The following is a 24332-nucleotide window of genomic DNA, read 5'->3' on the forward strand; positions in this document are numbered from 1 at the left end:
AAAGTTTAAAACCATTTAAAAATGTGTTTCTTCACACAATTTATCTTAGCCTGAAAGGGTATTTAAGGAAAAGAAGATGGCAGCATTCACATCAGCATGCTGGAAAATACTGGAGAAGTGACCTGGCCCGATAGCAATGCAGAAGAAAACACTGAACTCAAATTGGATGAAGAGGAAATGCCACTACCTACCAGTGTGAAAATCCCTTGGTGCTCCCTGCATCCTAAAGGCATATGCACACACACACACACACACCCTTTAACTGGGGGTGCTGGGAGAGTGGGGAGGGGCACACACCAGCAACAGCCCTCTCTCCCTCCATGGAACAAATTTAGGAGCTCCTACCATTGAAATGACCACAGCCTTTTGAAGGACCTCACAGAACCTGAAAGCCAATCTTCCATCATTGAGATGATATGACTAACCCCCCTGGGGCACCTGGGTGGCTCAGTCGGTTAAGTGTCTGCCTTCGGCTCAAGTCATGATCCCAGCGTCCTGGGACTGAGCCCCACGTTGGGCTTCCTGCTTAGCGGGGAGCCTGCTTCTCCCTCTCCAGCTCCCCCTGCTTGTGTTCCCTCTCTCACTGTCTCTGTCAAATAAATAAATAAAATCTTAAAATAATAATAATACTACTAAACCCCAGAAAGGTTAGGTGATTTGCCCAAGGTTTTGCTTCAAGCCAACGACAGAATCCGGTCTTCAAACTCCCCATCTAGAACTCTTTCTAGCATACCATCCAAGACTGAAAAATTTGTTCTTCCATTCAAATGCAGGATTCCTAAATGCAATAACCCGCGGCAAGTGTAATGTGAGTAATTATATTTGAAGGCTGCAATGATTCCCCTTCGGTGGGTCATTGTAGTCTCAGGATGTTTACGGGTAAGCCCTCCAAATGATCAACCCCATGTTAAAGTTTCTTTTCCATGCTAGATGATCAACTAAGCAGTCCACCACGCAGCACACTAACTCCAGTAATTTCCCCAAAGAAACATATGTAAGACAAGAATGTGTCATGTTTATGAATCATTTGTCAAATTCTACAGAAAATAATGCCAAAAGAGAAGTACCAGGAAAAACCCAACTGATCTGATTCAGGCAACATGAAAAATATCCGGCTTTCTCTTTAGCAATAAAAACTGAAGTTTGGGACACAATAAAGCAATGGATCCAACACTGAACGTGAACATGAGGAAGATCATTACAAGTCAGGTCAGTCCTCATAAAGTACTTCATTTGCACAATAATATCGGCCCCTATGACATCTTAATTCACCAATTAGATACCAGAACTGCTTTTATCAATGGGAATGGTGAACCACAAAGTACACATTCAGGATATAGTCGGGACAACTGACTTTCCACTATAACGGTTCTAATTTAAAGTCAACACGAGGGTGACAGATGCAAACAAAAGTCATCTTCACTAATCTATCCCAGTGACCCCTCCAAAGCAAAATGAGTAAAAATAAGTTTCTTTCTTTTGTTGTTCTTAAAGGGGCCCAGACTAAAGAACCAGGGAAAGTGTATCTTTAGATGCCTTGTAGAAAATATACCGGATGTTCCTGCAAATATTTGAGTCCACTTTATATAGGCTTTAGCACAAAATGCAAGGGAAAATTTATAATAACAACAACAAAAGCTTTGGGAAAGTCTTGCCTGCAGAGACGGAAACATCGTGGTGGACAGATAGGAGAAAACAAATGACGGGCCAAAGCATTCCCTGCATTGCCATCACTTTTCCGGAAACCAGAAGAGATGCGCTTTACTGGAGGTGAGAGCAATGAGGCCCAGAGACGTTAAGTAACTTGCTTAAGGCCACAGAACCGAGATCCAAATCTGAGTCAAATGAGTGAGAGGACTGGATGGGTAACATAGAATCCCATGGACTGGATGAATGTGAGGGCAGGAAAACAACACAGAACCACCACTTTAAATGTGATAATTGCCCATCAGAACCATGCCGCCCTCTTCCGGTAAGGCTCAACTTTCTTGGAGGAGACCAATATGAGTGAAACAAACCAAACCACACTTTCAACCAAGAAAGCAGAGGAAGGTGATATTCCAAATAATGTGAAAATGTGTCATGTGACCTAGAGGAATAAACTGGGCCAGAGCCGGCCCAATAGAATCACCTGAGAGGGTTTTTGTTAATATGCTGCTCAATCACCATCTCCAGAGACTCCGATGTAATTGGTCTGGGGCGGGGCCCAGGCCACGGCTCACCTGAACCTCACCTAAGACGGAGTCAGGGTTGAGAACCGCCAATGGAGGGGGGCTGGGGATTTTTTCCTTTTTGCCTGTAAAGCAAAATATGCCTTGCAGATTTCTATTTCAGAGTCTCAAAGAATGCTGGGATCTTTGCTCTTCTAGAATCTAAGTAGCACTGGACAAGTCATTTATCCTCCCTTGAGCCTGTTTTTCCATCTCCCTAATAACCACAGTGTGCAGAGAACACACTTAACACCTCCTGGTTTGCCCAGTGCTGGGGCTGGGATGGGACCAGCATTTGATAAAATGTTTATTAGGGTTTTTTTTTTTAAAGATTTTATTTATTTCTTAGAGCAGAGCAAGAGAGAGACCACACGAGCTGGGGGGAGGGGCAGAGGAAGAGGGAGAAGCAGGCTCCCCACTGAGCAGGACCCTGGGATCATGACCTGAGCTGAAGGCAGACGCTGAACCAACTAAGCCGCTCAGGTGCCCCAAAATGTTTATTGTTGAAGGAGTGAACTGAGCAAATCCAATCTCCCCTCAAGCTCTGTCATTCCAGGACTACTCATTCATTCACTCAACAGACATTAATAGGAAGTTATTTGTTAGCTTTGTGCAGGCACTGTTCCAAGGGCTTGGATTGTACCTCTGAGAAAACTAGGACCCCTGCCCTCATGGAGGGTAAGCTCCAGCAAGAGGGAGCCGACCATAAACAGTGGACCCGATGAAAGAGAATTAGAAGATGACAGTGTCACGGAAAAATAAGTAAAACAATAGAGTTATACTTTTCCCACACATGCATGTTCGTACGTGTGCCTGTTTACAAATCTTGGAATGACTGTTTCATTTCTGACTGTAATTCTGCTTCTCACATTTATTAAATCTCAGAATAGGTCAAGTTTACTCTTATCAATGCCCATTTATTAAGAATGAATGGATTACACTAGATTTTATGTCAGTAAAGTTTCAAAAACTTTTTTTTAAAACATCAGTTTAAGACCTGTGTTTCTTGTAAAGTTAGATCTGGTTACTCAGACCAAGAGTCCTGCTGAGAACCACTAAAAAGCTAGACAAACACTGTTGTTGTTGTTTTTTTTTAAGATTTTATTTATTTGACAGAGAGACAGACAGCCAGCGAGAGAGGGAACACAAGCAGGGGGAGTGGGAGAAGAAGAAGCNTAAACACTGTTGTTGTTGTTGTTGTTGTTGTTTTTTAAGATTTTATTTATTTGACAGAGAGAGACAGCCAGTGAGAGAGGGAACACAAGCAGGGGGAGTGGGAGAGGAAGAAGCAGNGTGGGAGAAGAAGAAGCAGGCTCCCGGTGGAGGAGCCTGATGTGGGGCTCGATCCCAGAACGCTGGGATCACACCCTGAGCCAAAGGCAGATGCCCAACGACTGAGCCACCCAGGTGCCCCTAGACAAACACTGTTTTAAGCACTCTGAAGATCCTGGGGAGGTGAGGGTAAGAGATGGCTAGCAAGGCTGTGAAAAATTACAGGGAAAGATCTAAAACAAGAAAGGAATGCAGCATATGGGATAGCTTTTCCCTCCTGAAGTACTTGAATTTTCCAGAAGAGTTTGTTAAAATGTTGAGAAATTGAGGGGCGCCTGGGTGGCACAGCGGTTAAGCGTCTGCCTTCAGCTCAGGGCGTGATCCTGGCGTTCTGGNTGCCCCTAGACAAACACTGTTTTAAGCACTCTGAAGATCCTGGGGATGTGAGGGTAAGAGATGGCTAGCAAGGCTGTGAAAAATTACAAGGAAAGATCTAAAACAAGAAAGGAATGCAGCATATGGGATAGCTTTTCCCTCCTGAAGTACCTGAATTTTCCAGAAGAGTTTGTTAAAATGTTGAGAAATTGAGAAGAATGATGACAGCTTCACTGAATCAAGGCAACAAAAACTGGAGTTTGGGGCCTGCTAAGGATGGTGAGCCTGATAAACCCCCTCATTTGGGGTTAGGACTGTAAAGGGTAACACTTAACCATTAAAAGTAAACCAGAGTTATAATGTGGTAGAAATAAACCCAATTATAACAGTAACCAAATACAGAAGAATCAAATTTTCCTATTTAAGGACAAAGATCAGGAGTGCCTAGGTGGCTCAGCCGGTTAAGCCTCCAACTCTTGGTTTCAGTTCAGGTCATGCTCTCAGGGTCGTGAGATTGAGCCCCATGTTGGGCTCTGTGCTCAGCAGGGAACCTACTTGGGATTCTCTCTCTCCCTCTCCCCTTGCCCCACCCCCCCATCCCATACAGGCACGCACGCGCTCTCTCTCTCTCTAAAATAAATAAATAAATCTTTAAAAAAAGTCAAAGACCATCAAATTACATGAAAAAAAAACCCAACGCCCAACTGTATGCTACTTACAAGATACCCGCATTAGAGGTAAGAATACAGAAAAACAGAAGGTAAAAATATTTTTAAAAAGATATATTATGCAAACACTAACCAAAAGAAAGCTGATATGCCTGGGTTAACACAGACATGGTAAACTTTAAGAAAAAAAAAAACATACTAGAGCTAAAAAGAAACGTGTCAAATGACAAAATGATAAAATTGAATAAAATATTCAATTCACTAGGAAAATATAATAATGAATTTCTATGCACCAAATACATAACAAAATTTCACAGAACAAAATGACTATACAAATGCACAATCAAAATATTAAAATCAAATAGAATATGCTCATAAATCATGGGGGAATTATATTAGAAATCAATTATACTAGAAAAATATCAAAATTTTTGAAAATTAACCAAATGATCAAATCTAAATAATCTATGACAGAAGAATTACCAGGTAAATTAGAAAGAAATTCAAATAATAATAATAAAAATAAAATATGCCAAAACCATAGCTATAGCAAGATTAGAGAAAAAGGCATAGCCTTAAATACATATATTATAAAAGAAAAAGGCTTAAAAATCAAGAAATTAAGCATTTATTCCCAGAAATTAAAAAAAAAATCAATTAAACCCAAGGAAAATTGAAAAAATAAAAAATAAAGATAATAGAAATTAATGAAAATAGATAAAAAAGAGATAGAATTAATAAAATCTTGACAAGATTATAAAATCAATAAACTCCTGGCAAGACTATGAGAAATGAGAGAGAAAGAACAAATAACAAATTTCAACAGCCATCACTACAGATCCTACAGATCCTTTAAAAATTACCGGAGGAGATTATGAATAATTTATGTCAATAAATTTGAAAATTTAGGTGATTTGGTTAAATTGCTAGAAAAAAATCATCAATTTGATATTCATGTAGGTTTTATCTTAACTGATTCCAGGAATCAATAGGCACTCTAAATTACTAGAAAAATTCATTAATTTTATATTCAGGTAGGTTTTATCTTAATTGATTCCAGGAATCAATAACTTTTGGTTATTATGAATAATGCTGCTATGAACATGGGTGTGCTAATATCTGTTCCAATTCCTTGCTTTCACTTCTTTTGGGTATATACTCAGAAGTAGAACTGGATTATATAGTAATTTTATGTTTACTTTTTTTGAGGAATTGCTATATCATTTCCAGATATACCATTTTACATTCCCACCAGCAAAGTACTAGGGCTGTAATTTCTTTGACACCTGCTATTTTGGATTTCTTATAACTAAAATGTGAATTGGTATCTCACTGTGGTTTTGGTTTGCATTTTTCCTAATGACTAGTGATGTTAAACACCTTTTCATGTGCTTATTAGCCACTGGCTAACTTCTTTAGAGAAATGTCTATTCAAATCCTTTGCTCATTTTTAAATTTGGTTGTTTGTTTTTTTGTCATTGAGTTTAAGGAGTTCTTTATATATTCTGAATATCAGTCTCTTTTCATATATATGATCTGCAAATATTTCTCCTATTCCATGGGCTGCCTTTTCACTTTGTTAATAGCATCCTTTGATGCACAAACATTTTTAATTTTGATGAAGTCCAATTTACCTATCTTTTTCTTTTGTTGTCTGTGCTTTTGGTGTCATATTTAAGAAATCATTGCCAAATCCAATGTCATGAAATATTTCTTCTATGTTTTCTTCTAAGAATTTTATAGTCTTAGCTCTTACATTTATGTCTTTGATTCAGTTTGAGTTAATTTTTCTGTATGGTGTAAGGTAAGGGTCCAACTTCATTTTTTTTACATATGGATATTCAGGTTTTCTAACACCATTTGTTAAACCAATGTACTTTCGAACTAATTCCTAGTGTCAATTTGTCCTGGGCTCAAAACATGAAATATATTAAAGATCAGTGCCATAGTGGGAGTTCCAGTGGACTAGATCTATAAAGAACATAAGCATGCCTGTTACTTAAAAACCCAAACATTTCATTGTCAGTCTGGGTTACAAACTTGGAAGCTTCCTGAGAGAAATCTGAAACCGGCCCCTATGCTCAGAGGGCAGGGAGAGACTGAAGAAAGAGGCAAGTCACTCCAGATGGTGGGTGGCAGGATAAATAAGCAAGGGAACTTACATACAAGGCTTGTCTTGGATTACAAGTAACAGAAAACTCAATTCAAAGAGCTTATGCAAGAAGGAAGTCTGTACATTCATATGACCGAAAAGTAGGGCACTGCAGTGTCAGCAGGTGTCAATGTCACCTGGGTCATGAGTCCCTCCACTTCTCAGTCCCACTTTCCTCTGTGGTTAGGGCATTGGACAGCCACAAGACAAGCGGATCACTGCATCCACCTGCCAAATCTTACAAGTTTATACAGAGGCTTTACCTGGGTTCAGTCACTGTCCAGATGGTCTCAACAACATCTTACTCTCTCAAGGCTGCATCCTTGAAAATGGCTCCCACTGTGGAAACGGTGGGCATGATGTAAATCCCAAGGGGAGGGAATGAGGAGCCTCTGATTGCCTGGGTTCAGCTTGTGAGTCAACTCTCGGTCACATCCTCTTGATTATCTCCTCCAAAACCATTTTAATCGTTGCTCAGAAATTGCCAGTAGAATAGTGAGTTCCCTAAAGTTAGCCTTGCATTGAAAAGCAAAGAAGGCCATCTCCTCCCAGCTCCCAGTTTTCTACAGAAAAGTACTTTGGTGTCAGGCTGTGAGTAGGACAGGACTGGTAGACATGGGAAGAGAAGGAGTGGGGGTAAGGGACTAGATCTGAGGATTCAATTGTTTTATGAGCTTCTCTGGGTCACAAACTCTCCAGAGTTGCCAGAACTGCCAGCTCCCTGAAGGTGACTTGTTTTTATTTGTTTTGTATTGGGGAGAGGGGATTCCCAAGCCTACACAACATCCCATTCCCACTCCTTTCTCAATTGCACTGCCCAAATCCCAAACCCTGAGGACCTAAACCAGGTTCGGGCTGTAGAAATCAAGTTGCCTGGTGATGGCTGCTAAGCAACAAGGGATCTCCAGGCCACCTGCCCCGCTTGGGCTCATTATTGAATGTAGCAGATCCCTCCCCACAGCCCACTTGAACTCATTTACACTGAACTCATTCAAACTAGCAATATAAGTGCTCTGTGTAATCCCACATGAGCTAGTTCCTTAACAAACAGGTGAGCTCAGACGGTATTGTAACCCACAATCACTACTGGAGAGGCTCTGTTTCTCCTTGTGACATCCTGAATGTGCCTGATGGGTACCAAGGCCTAAGAGAGGGGATGGCACAGGGCATCTGAAGGTTACCCAACCAGATGTTAAAGCCCTTTCTCAAGTTCTATCCAGCCACTAATGACTCAAATGACCTTGCACTATATTTTCCAACTTTCTGGCCTCAGTTTCCTCCTCAGCGAAATGAGGCAATTGGACCGATAACATCTAGGGCCACTTATTCATGGTGTCTCAAGTGACCTGGCAAGGTCTCTATTTCTCCCAAAGGAGCTCAGCCGACAACAGGAACCAGAATGAGGCATGAATCACTGGCTGAGCCAGAGAACAGAGCTCTCCTCTGACAGGCCTTCCTGGGAGGGAGCCACAGGAGTCTGGGCTCTTCCATGGAATCACCATGGAGTTGGGCAAGCAGAGTGTCACAGGGAATTAGGGTCACAAGCCAGGCCAGGAATGAACATCCAGGCTGCTGTGTGCGCCGGCAAGGACAGTAACAAGAAGACATGAGTCTGGCCTATGAGTAGAGGCTGCAAGTAACCATCGCGGGGGAGATCCTGGGGCTCAGGTTGTATAAGAAGATAACACAAATGGAAATCCATTTGGAAGTTTCTCAAAAGTTAAAGAGAGAATTGCCATACGACCCAGCAATTCTATCCCTAGTTATATGCGCCAAAGAACTGAAAACAGGCACTCAAACAGTCACTCACATAGACATGTTCATAGTAGCATTAGTCACACTAGCCCAAAGTCTAACCCAAATATCTATCAACTGATGAATGGGTAAATAAAATGTCATTTGTATGGGGTGCCTGGGTGGCTCAGCCGGTTAAGCGTTTGCCTTCAGCAGTCCTCAGGATCCTGGGATAGAGCCCCACACTGGGCTCCCTGCTCAGCGGGGCATCTGCTTCTCTCTCTGCCTCTCCCTGCCCCTGCCCCACCCTTGCTCTGCTCTCTTTGTCTAATAAATTAATAAAATCTTTAAAAAAAAAAAAAGAAAAAGAATAGGTAAATTCATAGAGACAGAATGCAGATTGGTGGTTCCCAGCCACTGGGGGGAAGGAGGAATGGGGAACAACCATTTAATAAGTATAGCATTTCCTTTCAGGGTGACAAAAATATTTTTGAACTAGGCAGAGATGTTGATTGCACAATGTTGTGGATATACTAAATGCCACTNGACAGAATGCAGATTGGTGGTTCCCAGACACTGGGGGGAAGGAGGAATGGGGAACAACCATTTAATAAGTATAGCATTTCCTTTCGGGGTGACAAAAATATTTTTGAACTAGGCAGAGATGTTGATTGCACAATGTTGTGGATATACTAAATGCCACTGAATTATTTACCTTAAAATGGTTACTTTTATATTATATGAATTCACCTCAATAAAAAGTTTTTTTAAGATAACACAGATCCCATGGACATACCTGGGATGGTATATAATTCAGGCCACCTGGGATTAAGAGAAACTATGGCATATTTCAAGACTTTCTCTCTACTGCAATACACATTACATCCGTTGGTGTTCCTCTCTATGCATCAAGTTTCTTCCCAATGCACTGCGGTCAGAGCCCTAAGAATAGAATGCTAGAACTCTCCAGTAAGACGTGCTTCTTCCCAGGTTTCCAGTTTGGAGTTTATGTCAAGAGGCAAGCACCCTTCATTGGGAGGACTCATGAAGGAAGCAGGTCTGTTGGTGAGCTCTGACAAGAATAGAGACTCTTCATTCTGGGAAAGAAGGCCCATCTTTACTGAGGAGGCTGTTTTTAAAGGAAACACAAACATACAGTAGTAGGAAAGTGGGTTCTCAACATTACTTAAATTCCCACAGGCTCTGCTTGAAAAAACACTTCTTCCAAGCATACAGAACATCTTTAAGGACCTTGCAGGTGAGGGAAGCAAGGGAAAACTCACATAAAATCCAACTGTGATGTTTAAAAGGGTCAGCATCATTTTTTAGCACCATTTTTTAACACTATTAAGGTCAAACATAATAACAATTGTTTCCATTTCAGTCAGTATAGCCCCCAAGTCCCCACCGCACCCCCTGTCCTATCCTCCCTTTGTAAAAGACAAAAATAATAACATTAAATGTACTTCTTTCCAGCTGAGAGTTTATTTTGGGCCTCATAGAAATGCTAATATTAGTTCTCATTTCTCTGTCTCTCTTATTATTTTCTCATTATGAGGCTTTTCTATAGAAATAAAAGAACTCCATTTTGCACAACCAAAAACACCAATGGCCAATTTTAAAGAGTGAAAATGAACGTAAAGGACCACAAAAATCCCTGGTCAGGGGAAATAAAGTTGTTCTCAGGGGGGAAATGTGAAAAACATGATCTGGAGATTAAAGCAGAAGGGAAATTTGCATTTTGCTGAATATTAAGATGAGCCTTTTTCTGCCCGAGCCTAGATGAACAACACTTTTTGAAATCAGACCATCACACCATCAAGAACTTTTAAGAAAAACTCTATTATCCAATAATGCCATTAAAATTAACTTGGTGATTTTAACAAAATACTAAGGAACCCATGCCAATTATTAAAGGAAAAATGTGCTGAGTAGTTCTTTAAAAATATAAAGAAAGAAAGAAGAAGAAGAAGGATCTTAATAAAATGGTTGCCGAGTTTCAGGCTCAAAAAAAAAAAAAAATAAAGTCAAGATAAATTACAAGTATTTAAATAGGATTTAGAAAAATCCATGCCAACCCTTCTTAAAATAGGCATAAACTGGGACTATATTTAATTGTAGATTCTGAAAAGACAATAGGATCAACCTATCAATACAAATCTAGGCCAAAATGGAATTCTTCAGAAGCAAACTCCTGGCTCAAATCAGGTAACTCTCAAAATATTGTAAAGCATAGTATTGGTATCAAACATTAGAGCTCTAATTAAAATTAATCAACCACCCCATTGATGAGTTTGGCTAAATAAGACCCAAAAGTTATAAGCTTCTAAAGACCAAAACACTGAGCCTCAGCAAAACCAAAAGAAAAATGATAAACAGGGGAAAAATACTTACACAGAAAGGACAAAAGGTTAATTTCCTTCAATAACAAAGAGCTATTGCAAATCATTGGGGGGTTAAAAAAGGGGGGGGCAACCCAAAAGAAAATTAGGCAAAAATAAGAACAGGCAATTCATAAGAAATGTTCTCCCTCATTTGTAATTTCTAAAATGCAAAGAGAACCAATGAGATGCCATGTCTTATCGGTTAACACACAAAAATAAAAGAAAAATAGGAAAACCAGTAACGACAAAAATGTGGGTAAACAGGCATTCTCATATGCTGTTAGTAAATATGCAATACTGTCCAACCTTTTTGGGTGGCAACTTAGCAATATTAGAATAGTTAATATATGTATCTATACACACGCATATATGTCATTGTGTGTGTATAGCCATTGCAACATTATTTATAACTGAAAAAATGGAAACAATGTACATCGGGTAAAGACTAAAACACAGTCACACAACCACACAAAGGAGTACTATTCAGCCATCAAAAGGGATGAGTTTGCTTTCCGGTTTAAGACGTAGTAAGATATTCAAAAGAGATGAAGAAAAAGTTACAGAACAGTATGCGTGGGACGCTTTTATTTTTATATAAAATAGCTCATGTACGTTATGAGTATTTAGCTTTGTGTATGCTTGTATGTACAGACAGGAAAATATAAAACTACACACCAAAATGTAAACANACTTTTATTTTTATATAAAATAGCTCATGTACATTATTGAGTATTTAGCTTTGTGTATGCTTGTATGTACAGACAGGAAAATATAAAACTACACACCAAAATGTAAACAATGATTAGTGCAAAAGTATGAGATTAGTAGAAGGGATGGAAAGAGGATAAGAAAAGTTTACCAGTTGGCTCTTTTCACTACAGGTTCACAGATTTCTTTTTTTTTTATGCCCTAACATAGTTTGACAGTTGTTCTGGAAAGGGCCCATGAAGATGTAAAACTATGAGCTAAATTAATGTTTTAAATGTAAGTTAATAAAATTTGCCTTATTTGTTTTGCAAGAATTTAAAGATATTTAAAAATATCTGGGAATTGGAGCAGGGATTAGTCAGGCTTTGAGGTAAGGTTGACAGATTTAACAAATTAAAANGTTTTGCAAGAATTTAAAGATATTTAAAAAATATCTGGGAATTGGAGCAGGGATTAGTCAGGCTTTGAGGTAAGGTTGACAGATTTAACAAATTAAAAATATAGACTCCCAGTTAAATTGAGCATCAGAAAAAACAATGTGTAATATTTGGGGGTCAGGAAAAACAAATTTAAAAGACTTACAGAACCTGATTTTAAGACTTACTATAAAACTACAGTAATCAACACAACGTGGAATAAGCAAAAGGACAGATACACAAAGTCAATGGGATAGAATAGAGTCTAGAAGCAGACCCATATATTCCGGTCAAATGATTTTCAACCAAGTTGCCAAGGTAATTCAGTGGCGATAGTCTTGCCAACAAATGTTTCAGGACTAACTGGATCACCATAGGCCAAAAGTGAATAAAAATTACCTATACATTGCACCACATACAAATATTACCTCAAAGTGCATCAGAGACCCAAACGTAAACTTCAAACAACACAATTCTAGGAGTAAACAGGAGGAAGTTTTCGTGACCTTAGGTCAAACAAAGATTTCTTAGAACACAAAAATGCACAAACCACCAAAAGAAAAAAATAATAAATGAGACATCAGCAATACTTAAAAACTGCCTTTTGAAAGACACTGTTAAGAAAATGAAAAGACAAGGGGCCCCTGGGTGACTCAGTCGGTTGAGTATCTGACTCTTGGTTTCAGCTCAGGTCATNCAACTACAGTAATCAACACAACATGGAATAAGCAAAAGGACAGATACACAAAGTCAATGGGATAGAATAGAGTCTAGAAGCAGACCCATATATTACGGTCAAATGATTTTCAACAAAGTTGCCAAGGTAATTCAGTGGCGATAGTCTTGCCAACAAATGTTTCAGGACTAACTGGATCACCATAGGCCAAAAGTGAATAAAAATTACCTATACATTGCACCACATACAAATATTACCTCAAAGTGCATCAGAGACCCAAACGTAAACTTCAAACAACACAATTCTAGGAGTAAACAGGAGGAAGTTTTCGTGACCTTAGGTCAAACAAAGATTTCTTAGAACACAAAAATGCACAAACCACCAAAAGAAAAAAATAATAAATGAGACATCAGCAATACTTAAAAACTGCCTTTTGAAAGACACTGTTAAGAAAATGAAAAGACAAGGGGCCCCTGGGTGACTCAGTCGGTTGAGTATCTGACTCTTGGTTTCAGCTCAGGTCATGATGTCATGGGTTGGGAGATTGCCTCGGGCTCTGCGCCCAGCAGGGAAGTCTCCTTGGGGATTCTCTCCCTCTGCCCTCCCCCCCACTCATGCGCATGTTCTCTCTCTCACTCTCTCACTAAAATAAATAAATAAATCTTAAAAAAAAAGAGAGAGAGAGAGAGAGAAGAAAAATGAAAATGAAAAGACAAGCCACAGATTAGGAGAAAATATTTGCCAGTCATATAACAAATCAAGGATTTGCACCCAAAATATAAAAAGAACTCTCACAACTCATTTGAACAGACACTTCATCCAAGAAGACATGCACATAGCAACTAGTGTATTTTTTAAAATGCTCAACATCATTAGTCATTAGGAAAATGCAAATTAAAAAACCACAATGTAATAACACTGCACACCTATTAGAACAGCTAAATATCAATCACCCGCAAAACCAAGAACTTCTAAGGATGAAAGCAACTGCAACTCTCATTTGCTGCTGATGGGGATGCGGGATGGCGTAGCCATCCTGGAAAGCAGTTGGGTAGCTTCTTATCAAGTTGAAGTCGCACTTACCACATGACCCAGCAATCCCATTCCTGGGTATTTACTCAAGGGAACGAAAATCATATGTCCACTTGAAGACCTCCACACAAACGTTTCTGGCAGCTTTATGCATAATCACCAAAAACTGGAAGCAATCCAAATGTCATCAGTTGGTGAGAGAATCACCTGCAGTCTGTCCGTACAATGGAATACTCATCAGCAATAGAAAAGAGACCAACTCTGGATGCGCACAGTCACATGACTCAACCTCAAAAGCATTATGTGAAAAAGAAGCACACATGTTGTGTGATTTTATTCACATGATATTATGGAAAAGGCAAAAGCATAAGGACAGAAATCGAACGGTGGCCGGGGCGGAGGGCAGGGATAGCACTTTCTACAAAGTGGCGCGAGGAAAGTTATGGAGGGTGATGAGCCATTCCTTATCTTGATTATTGTGGTAGTTATACAACTGTATGTCAAAAGTCGTAGAACCGAATGCTTAAGAGGGTGAATTTCACCGTATGTAAGTTATTATAAGTCAATGAAAAAAAATATCTGGAAATCCTTTGTATCAGGAACAATAGGAGAGGTCAGTTTGAAGTCAGAGGCTTTGGTTTTCTTTTCATGGTTCCTATATAAAGTCTTTCCTTTCTAAGGTAATATATTGAGGATATATTTAACATTTTGCCTCTTCTAATACATTCCATGTTGCTTGAAAATTAAGCATGTGATTTTTCCTTAAATAACATATTCCAGAAATCTGACCTGAATGTGGGAGCCTGGCCATCCCCCTCCCTGGGTTGTCCTCCACTGGGCACATATAAGCCCATTTACTACAGACTCTGGTTCTGATTTCCCATGAAAAAAAGATCTAGGTATTTTCATCTCTTGTGATTACTTCCACCACAGAATGCCTTCCATAAAGGAGTTTCAATTTGCCTCTGAAACCCAGAAGTAATTATGGATGTTTCTTTAAATTAACTACAAGCAGCAGATAAGTGCCAGCATTGAAACTGTGAAGGATGTGCTGGCTTTCTGGAACTGTTAGCAAAGATGGCAGACATGTTTCTCTTTTCAAGAGCCTTTTCTTTCAAATACACTGATTTCATTTCATCAATCCTCGCTCTTTTTCAAAAGCTTTCTGTCTTTTCTCTCTCTTTAAGAAAGAAAAACCTTAGCGGCGCCTGGGTGCCTCAGTCGTTGAGCGTCTGCCTTTGGCTCAGGGCGTGATCCCAGGGTCCTGGGATCGAGCCCTGCATCAGGCTCCCTGCTCTGCTGGGAGCCTGCTTCTTCCTCTCCCACTCCCCCTGCTTGTGTTCCCTCTCTCGCTGGCTGTCTCTCTCTGTCAAATAAATAAATAAAATCTTTAAAAAAAAAAAAAGAAAAAAGAAAGAAAAGCCTTAACATTGTACAAACCCGAAACATTTTTACAGAAACGAGATCTGCCTGACTTGGAAGCACTAGCCCCTCTTCCTCTCCTGGGCCCCTCGGGTAAAGAAAGAAAAGCCTTAACATTGTACAAACCCGAAACATTTTTACAGAAACGAGATCTGCCTGACTTGGAAGCACTAGCCCCTCTTCCTCTCCTGGGCCCCTCGGGTACTCACGTTCAAAGTCATAAACATGGAGCAGTTTGGGACAGTTCAGTACAGTAATAATAAAACACTGCACTTGAAGCCACAACGCCAGGGCCCAGATCCCCCACTCTCACCCCCACCCAGGAAGGTTTCCTAAGTCATGAACTGGACAATTGTATCCACTTTTATAAAAATAGTTTTTATGGTCGGAGGGCCCACTCTGTGCAGGGGCTTCCCAAGCTACTACACTTAACCCTTCCAACTATCCTATTTGTAAGTGAGGAATCAGGTTAAAGAAACCTAATAAGCTTGTCACTGGGCAGGGATTCTAAACCTCTGAATTCCCACTCCAAGCCCTGGCAGCCAACATTTCCTTTCCCTACTGCCTCCCTGGAAACAGACCATAACTACCGTGTCCAAACACATTAAACCAAGGCCTGATGGGCAATGAAAAAGTTCGATTCTGTCTAGGACGGCTCCTGAGATGAAAGCAATTTGAAGACAAGGGCTCTGTTTATCTGTCTGTGTGTCTCCCGTGCCTCTCCGCCCTGGAGCCTGGCTCTGGACACCCCTCAAGGAGAAGAGACCAGGAGGAAGAGAAAAGGGGGACCAAGGGAGACCAGCCTTTAGCTAAGTCAAATAAATGAAAACAGAAAAGTAAACTCTTTCCACCAATATTTACGGAAGCATTCAGCGAACTTCTTCCTTTGTCAAGGGCCAAATCAATATGTTCAGCTTTGGGGGCCGTGCTGTCCAGTCACAACGACTCAACTCTGTCACTGGAGCTCGAAGCAGTCACAGACAATACTTAAACGCATGGTTGTGCCCATGGTCAATAAAACCTTATCGATGGACACGGAAATTTCAATTTCCTATAATTTCACGCATCACAAAATATTTATTTCATTTTGACTTTTTTTCCCAACCATTTAACAATGTTAAAACCAGGTGCCTGAGTGGCTGACTTGGTTGCACTTGACTCTTGATTTTGGCTCTGGTCAGGATCTCAGGGTTGTGGGATCCAGCCCCGTGTGGGGCTCCACAGAGCCTGCTTGAGATTCTCTCTCCCTCTGCCCCTCTCCCACCCCTCACGCTCTCTCTAAATAAATAATAAAACTACAAACGTTAAAACCATTCTAAGCTCTTGGCATGGAGGAGAGAGAGACACGATGCAGGCTGTCCTTTGTCCGCCCCTGCTTTAGTTCATCAGAAAAGTATTGTGAAAAGAAAGCTTTATTAGAAGGATTAAAAGCCAAGGCTACTGCAAAGGATTTACTCAAAACTATGGTGCGCTGCCCAGAACAGACCTGGCACAGGGAGGTTATTAAACAGGCTAAATCTGGCTTCCTGGGCCTTCCTGCTCCAAAACAGCGCCCCTCCCCATGCGCCTGGATCCCCCCTGGTGCCCAGTGCCCTCGTGATGCCCACAGCTGTACCTCACTGAAGCCCGTTGTGTATTCAACAATATTTATGAGGCACCTACTATGTGGGGTCCCTACGCGGGGTGCCTGTCTGCCGTCTGGGTGCCCGTCCCCGTCCTGGATCCTGCTCCGCCCTCACTCACCCTGGAGAGCAGGGAGGGGCGATTCAGAGAAGCCCCTCCACGTGAAGACAACTATCTGACTCACATGATGAATGTTGACTGAAGACGGTTAGTGTTCAACTAAAGCAATGAATGATTCCGTAAAAGGCTAGGCCATGAGAGCATGCTCCGTTGGCATTGTTCTCTGTTCTTGGCCCCCATTTGGTAAGTGGAGTCCAGATGAGGAACCAACAGAAGTGAATGCTGTGGGGAGTCAGCACCAGAAAACAAGTCTTCTAGCATCTGATATGTCATAATCAAAGAAATGAATCTCTCCTGGTGGAATTCTAGTCTCTTTGGAAGTCAGGTAGGAAAGGATTTTTTTGTTTTGTTTTGTTTTTGTTTTTGGCCCAAGGGAAAGGGCTTTCTAGGCCCCCACTTTTGTAAAGAAAGGCATAAAACAAACAAGATCATATTTTAGGTATGTGCAACAGCTGCCTTTTTATTGGGTGTCTCCCAGTCTGGTCACTGAGCTACATACACTTCTAAGCTACAAAGGCCTGCAAGGTGGGCCTCAGGATCCCATTTCCACAGATGAGAAAAGCAAGCCACAGGACAATGAATTCCTTATGCAAAGCACTCAGAGCTGGATTCCAATGCACGCTGGACTATTTCCACCCATCAGGTTCCTTCATGGAGACTTCAAGTCCACTCTGAGACTCAAGTCCACCTCTGCCATCTGGGGAGGATGTGGGCCAGGAATGCCAGGCCCTTCGAACCTGGATGCTCTTCTGGTGAGAATGACCAAGAGCAGGTGTGACTGTGTTTGTTTTCTTCCACATGCTAGCTCCATGCTGGGCTGGTGGTGGAGGCTGCGGGGCCATGACGAGGGTCTAGTGGGGGCTTCTCAATCCTGGTCATACAGCAGAATTACCTGGACAGCATTTAAAAATCACCAGTGCCCGGACCCCACCCCAGACCAGTTCAGTCAGAATCTGGAGGACAAAGGGACAAGGGGACACCTTTGTAAAAGCCCCCAGGTGATTCTTACGAGCCATCAGGGCGGGGCAGGGGTGCCAGGAACAGAGGAATGGGTAAATACAAAGAAATTCTGTCCCCCAAACTTTGCTGTGTTATTGGATTCTCTCTTTGGGGGACAAGACTCTGGAATCTCTGCCACTGGGTTAAGCAGCTCTGACCACAGCTGCCTACTGAATCGCTAAGGAGATCTAAAAATACAACTCAAGCATTCTGCTTTCTGACTCAAATACCCTTCAGCTGCAGATAGGTTTTCTTGCCTGTTTGATGCTTGTAAAATGTGGGCATAAACAAAACCATTTTGGATGGTACCCTGTCACATGAGAAGCTTAAGCAAGACAGAATGTGTTTTTGTCAGGTGGCCAAGCTGAGAAAAGTGATGTTTCCTAAGAATGCACTAGATAAACAAAATAGGAAAATCACTTCAATTTAACAATACCAAGAAAAGCAAGTGTTTCTTTCTTTTACTAAAATTGTTACAGGATTTTAACAAGCTTTTCTCATTCATTTCAAAGGAAAACGAAGTCACTGGGAATTTTCTGAGAAATTATTCATTTATTTCAGAATAAAAAAGAGCCACACATTTATCAAAATTTTAGTACAACGAATTGTTCCTTTTTTATACTTCTGCTGTGGCATAACTCATCCTATTGGGGAGAAAAAGCTGAGTCTGTTCGTTGAAGAAAGACAATCCTCAGACAGGAATAAAAGGGCACAATCATATTCTACACGGAAATTTTATAATCCTTTTCTTGGTATTTGTGCAATGTTCTACTTTTTTAAAAAAATGTTTCAAAACTCCCATACTTCTTTCTACTTATTGATAAAACTTTACTGTATTCCCATTTGTGAATTTCATCTTTTCTATGAAGAAAATAAGGCAAACATATTAGTCCATTTTAGAGATACGAACACTGAGGTTCCAGGATGTTTAATCACTCTCCAAAGGTCACAAAAAGTTGACAGAAGAGCCAGAGAAAGAAGCAGTCTCTTAACACTTAAGGTAATATGGGACATTTTGCACACATTATCATGCGAGTTTGTGAGTATGTGTGTGTGCGAGTTGATGTGTGTGCGTGTGAGCTTATGTGTGCATGTGTGCGCAAAAAGCCCACTAGACTGACGCTGTGCAGAGAACCGGAATTCTTTTTCGTTGTTTGTTAGCTACCTGCCATCAAAAATGGATTCATCAGGGGTGCCTGGGTGGCTCAGTCGGTTAAGCATCTGACTCTTGATTTCAGCTCAGGTCGTTATCTCAGGGTCATGAGATCAGAGCCCTGCCAAGGCCTCCAGTGCTCAGCACAGAGTCTGCTTGAGATTCTCTCCTCCTCTCCCTCTGCCCCTCCCCACCACTCTCTAAATAAATAAATACATAAATACATTAACTAATTAATAAAATCTTGTTTAAAAATGGATTTATCAGAAGTAGAACCATTGTTTCAAGTTAGCATGTTTAATCCGAAGAGAGGATTATAGGATCAGCTTAGTGAGTAAAATTAACTTGCATACAAAGCAGTTACACAAGCAGCCCCTTTTTTCTCCAAGTGCAGAAATTGACACATTTTCATTATAATCCCAAAGGATAAGATTCCTAGGGAACAAGAGAAGAAAAAAAAACAAACAGGTGTCTGATGGCTTGAATATTTGGCAAAGGAATTATTTCATTACCACAAAAAAATTTTACAAGTAAAATAACACAAATTAAAATAATTTAAATAATTGCTACTTTGGCCCAAGAGAAGGAAGGAAAAGAAAAAGCGGCTGAGCAGCTGCTGCCTCTGACACCTGCCTGCTTTCCCAAACGAACCCGAAAGGCGAGAAGAGCAGGCTTGATCTTTCTTAAGTTGGGAGTTTTTTTCAAACCCACCAGAAATTCTTGTATTTCTTTCACTTAGTGACCATTTGCTTGTCATCATGGGTAAAAGAACTTCAGCTAGGACCCAGAATTCTAACTCTGAGATGAAAGCCCTGCTTGGGGTGTGGCATAAGGAGAATTTGCTGTGTCTTTGTCGTTCTTGTGGCCCTTTGTCCCAGCTGAGCAGAGCTGTTGAAGCTCTGTGTTTTAGAGCAAAACCAGACTCAGAAATCATTTCATCTCCTTTTTACTGATAACACTCAGAGAGGTTATAGCCCTTGCTTAAGGTCACACAGTGAATGAAGACAGGGCCAGGGCTGGACTGTAAACTCTACAGCCCGGCATCAAACCAGCTACTTGGTTCAAATGCCTGCTCTACCACTGACTAGCCATGTGATGTTGGGCCAGTCATTTAACTTTTCTGCACTTCATCTATATAACAAGGACGGTTGCTGCATCCAGCTCATCTGACACTGTGAAGACTGGTGAATTATTTCTGTAAAGCCCCCAAAACAGTACTGGTGCATGACAAGTGCTCAAGAAAAGAGCAACCATCATCACCATCACCACCATCATCGTCACCACCATCATCGTCACCACCATCATCATCATCACCACCATCATCATCACCACCACCATCATCATCATCATCACCACCATCATCATCACCATCATCATCATCACCACCACAATCATCACCATCATAGTCATCATCACCAACATCATCATCATCATCACCATCATCATCATCACCATCATCATCATCACCACCACCACCATCATCATCACCACCATTATCATCACCATCATCACCACCATCATCACCATCATCACCACCACCATCATCATCACCACCACCATCATCATCATCATCACCATCATCATCATCACCACCACCATCATCGTCATCATCACCATTATCACCACCACCGTGATCATCATGTCTCTGTAGGGTGGTTTCCATATACATTTTAGAATCCATTGAACCCTCGTGACTTACAAAGGTTTAAGTGTGATAGAGGACTTAGATAATATGTATTTTAAGTGTTGTATGATTTTCAGGTCAATCAAAATGTTAGACCTTAGTCATTCAGTCAAAATGAGCTTCAATTTCTACATTTGACAAAAGATGGCGACATTTGTTCTAGCTACCTCAGGTAATGAGCATATGAAATGTGTACAAAAGTTTAAAAAGAAAGAAAAGAGGTGGCATTTATGGAGGAACCATGGGTGCTCCGTGATTTACAACACTCAATTAATTTAATTCTCCCAAAAACCCTGTTGTGGATATCCCACAGACAGGGTAGTCAGCCACTCAAAATTTGGTTTGAAGGTGAAGGCTGAAAATGCCACACACACACCGCAGGGTATGAACAGGTTTCTTGCTCACATAATGGGGCTCTCTGGGGAGATTAGGCAGCTCCCAAATAGATCCCGGGTGGCTTGACAGAGAAGGGAAAGGAACCGGCCTGGGGAGCGTGGACGCGGAGCAGCAGATGGGGGTGGATCCAGTAGCGCATGGGCGGGGCTTCCATGGTTGGAACCCCTCCCCAATACCCAGGCTTTCTGATCAGCTTGCCCGGATGTGGAGCAGCACGCAAGAGGGAGAGATGAGACTGAAATGCTGTCAACATTCACACATCAAAACCCCAAATCAGACCCTTTATTACAAACCCTGTAAGGTAGAGCTCGTTCTCAAAGATGAGGAAACTGAGGCTTCGGTCAGTTCAGATCACCTGTCACACAGCAGGTTTAACTGTGGCAGCTCAACTTCAAACGCGCACATCCTGCCTTCACACCACACAGTTCCCAGAGCCTGTGAATTCCTGTCACCAGGCGCCACCAGAAGCGCTGCCTGGATCCACCCGCTGGCCCCAAGTCAGCCAGCCGACCACAGAAGAGCTCAACACAGCCTTAATCCATTTTAATCCTAACGAGTGGCTTATAGTTTCTTAATTTTCTCGAAAAAAGAAAAAAGAAAGAAAAGAAAAGGAAAGAGAAGAAAGAGAGAAAGAAAAGAAACAAAATTTCAGAATTAGGCTCTATTGTTTCCATTGCTAACATTATTGCCTTTGCGATGGGGGGAGGGGTGACACTCTATTTAAAGGCGTCTCTTCACATACAGGTAAAATTCCATTTCCAATGGGCCCAGTGAGCATTAGGTTCTGTTTCCGTAAACACCCGTCTGCAATGGCCAACATCCATTCCCCTTATCTGTAATTGAGTATGTGTAAGGGTTTTTTTCCCCCCTCTGTTTATCTTCTCTATTGAGATTGCCTTCTTCTTCCCCCCATAGCAAACTGGAGTCTCGAAAACTGCTGCAAGATCATGAACGATTAAATTGAAATTATCAGGATTCAATTTTTTAGGAGTTACAAGGCTCTGAATCGTCTCAGTTAAGTTCTTCTAGGTAACCAAGCCAAATTGGGTTCCAAATTTGCTAAGCTTTCCTGTAAGAATTAGACTTATTCCAGCTCTCTCTCCAACCAGGAGCTCAGAACACCCCGGACTGCTGCTTCTCAGGTGGGCAGCACGCCACAGCTAACACTGCCTGGAATGGGAGCTATACAAGAAACCCCCGAATCTGTTTTGAACCAGTTGGTTCTGCAATATTTAGGTGTTAGTTTGTGAGTCTTTCTGGATGAATTACATTACATATCAAACCACTACTTAGGACAAAAAAAATATTTATGTTTCTCTGTTAGTCATCTAGGAAACACCACAGATGTCTTTCCCTTTCTTGAAGATTCCTTATAATTTTTGAGTCACACACACACACACACACACACACACATCTCAGAGTTGGGTTAAATTCCCAATGTCCAGCCTTTCTTTCCCTTTACTTAACCTGAAATACACACTACCCTACCTTCTCCTGTCCATCTCTACAATACTCTGAGTCTGAACCAACTATTTCTTTCAAGAATGGAATTCAGACATGTAAATATAACAGCAGTTCAATAGAAGCATTCAGGCAACTCATTTCTTCAGGAAAAGTCATATAAATCATCAATCCAACAGGGGAAATTAGTAAGCAAGATTTTGTCCTGATGTTTAAAAAGCTTCCAACAGCAAATTCTCCAAAGAGTCATCATGCCCCAAATGCACTCGGGATGGTCATATCACCCACACTCATCATCTTCCCCTTTGAGGAAATTAAAGCTTATTGCAACCAGTTAACAAAGAAGGGCACAACATTGAAAAGACAGATTCAGGTTTGCTATTAAAGAAAAAAAAAATTCTAGGAAATAGCAAACATTCTGGCTGTCAAGGTCAAGCTTCTCAATCCCATTTAGCTCTATTTAAAAAATATTAAAGCTTATCTCCTCTCCTCTCGTCTCATCTGTGGCCTTTCTTCCCCCACAGAAAGAAGAGTCCATTTGGGTATTCTCAAAGTAACTCTTGGAGCATTTTATAAAATGTTTATGAAATAAACTCCTCCACTCCAAATGCATGAAAAAAAGCATTTGATCCCAGATATGTTCCACATTCACCTGTTTTAACTGAATAATTCCAGAGAAGTTCATTATTTGCCCCTTCCCCGGAATAGAGACTTGGGGATTTTCTACCTGCACACACGCCGCTACCGACTCGCCTATTTGAAAATGTTGATGTTAATAGGTTTCCCTGAGCTTTAGCATCCTTGTCATCCAGTCTCATTTATTATGTTCTGCCAAATTCTCTGGTAAATCTCAAATCCACGGGCGACCGCTGTCCATCTCCCATCCCTCGCGCCACCCCATGCTTCCTCGAAGCTTCCCAGGGCCCCGCTCACGCCCTGAATGTCCGCCCCAAGCGTGCGCCTCGAGGAGCGGCCAGCCCGGAGCGCGACACACCGAGCCCCACGCACAATGTCCCCTCGAACGCCTCGACTGTTGCAACACCCGCCTCCTAAGCCCAGAAAGGGCTGGTCGCAGGCCGCGGAAAGGCAGCTGCCCTCTCGGCCTCCAGCTGCCTCGTCAGAGCCCTCAAGGCTGGAGGAAAGGAAAGAAAGTGTTGGACCACCTGGCACGGAGCCCGCCATCACCCGACTCCCATACCGCGCACCCTCGACACACACAGGGTCCAGCGGGACTGGGAGCAGGGGCCACTAGGACACTGAACCCCTCGCCAGGGACGCACGGAGCTGGCTCCCCTGAGCTGCCCCGGCGAGCACCGAGAGACCCGGCTCTAGCGGAGCGTGGCTTGGCCCGGGCCAGGAGGGGCGCGCCACTTGGTCGTGCCAGGAGTACCGGGACGAGGGTGGCTGCCAGGCCCTGGAGCGGCGCGCCCCGAAAGCCCCAGGCTGGCACGGCCCGAGAACTAAGGTGGGCAAGGAAGAGGCACTTGCAAGGTCGGCCAGGGGTCCGCACCCAAGCGGGCCGAGAGGCCAGATTCATCCTCTCCCCAAAAGAGAAGAAGCTGGTGTCAAGCACGCTGGAGCCCCGCGCGGGGCAGCGCGCAGCGTCGGGCTTAGAGAAGCTGCTGGTCCCCGGCCGGCGCCCCGCCCCACGCCCGCCGGCTCCACTCACCTGACAGTTGGCGCCGGAGACCCCGGCGGGGCAGGTGCAGCTGTAGCCGGGCTCGCCGGCAGGGGCCGGGGACTGCGGGTCGGGCGCGGGGCGCGGGTTGCACACGCCCCCGTTCTGGCAGGGCTGCGCGGCGCACGGCCGGCGCGGGCAGGGGCGCGGCGGGCACCGGGCTAGCCAG

The 24332-nt window shown here is 42.3% G+C and overlaps 1 protein-coding gene across 1 annotated transcript in view; it reads right to left on the reverse strand.

Moving 5' to 3' along the window:
• DNER (delta/notch like EGF repeat containing) overlaps positions 1–24326 on the reverse strand; it is a gene marked incomplete at its 5' end in the record, with an annotated part of 319258 nt that extends 294932 nt beyond the window's left edge. Inside the window, 2 exon segments of the mRNA XM_034655313.1 lie at positions 24155–24293; positions 24295–24326. Coding sequence (XP_034511204.1) covers positions 24155–24293; positions 24295–24326 — 171 coding nt within the window.
• Between the last annotated feature and the right edge of the window lie 6 nt (positions 24327–24332).

Source organism: Ailuropoda melanoleuca, chromosome 2, assembly GCF_002007445.2.
Source record: "Ailuropoda melanoleuca isolate Jingjing chromosome 2, ASM200744v2, whole genome shotgun sequence".
Taxonomy (NCBI): Eukaryota; Metazoa; Chordata; class Mammalia; order Carnivora; family Ursidae; genus Ailuropoda; species Ailuropoda melanoleuca.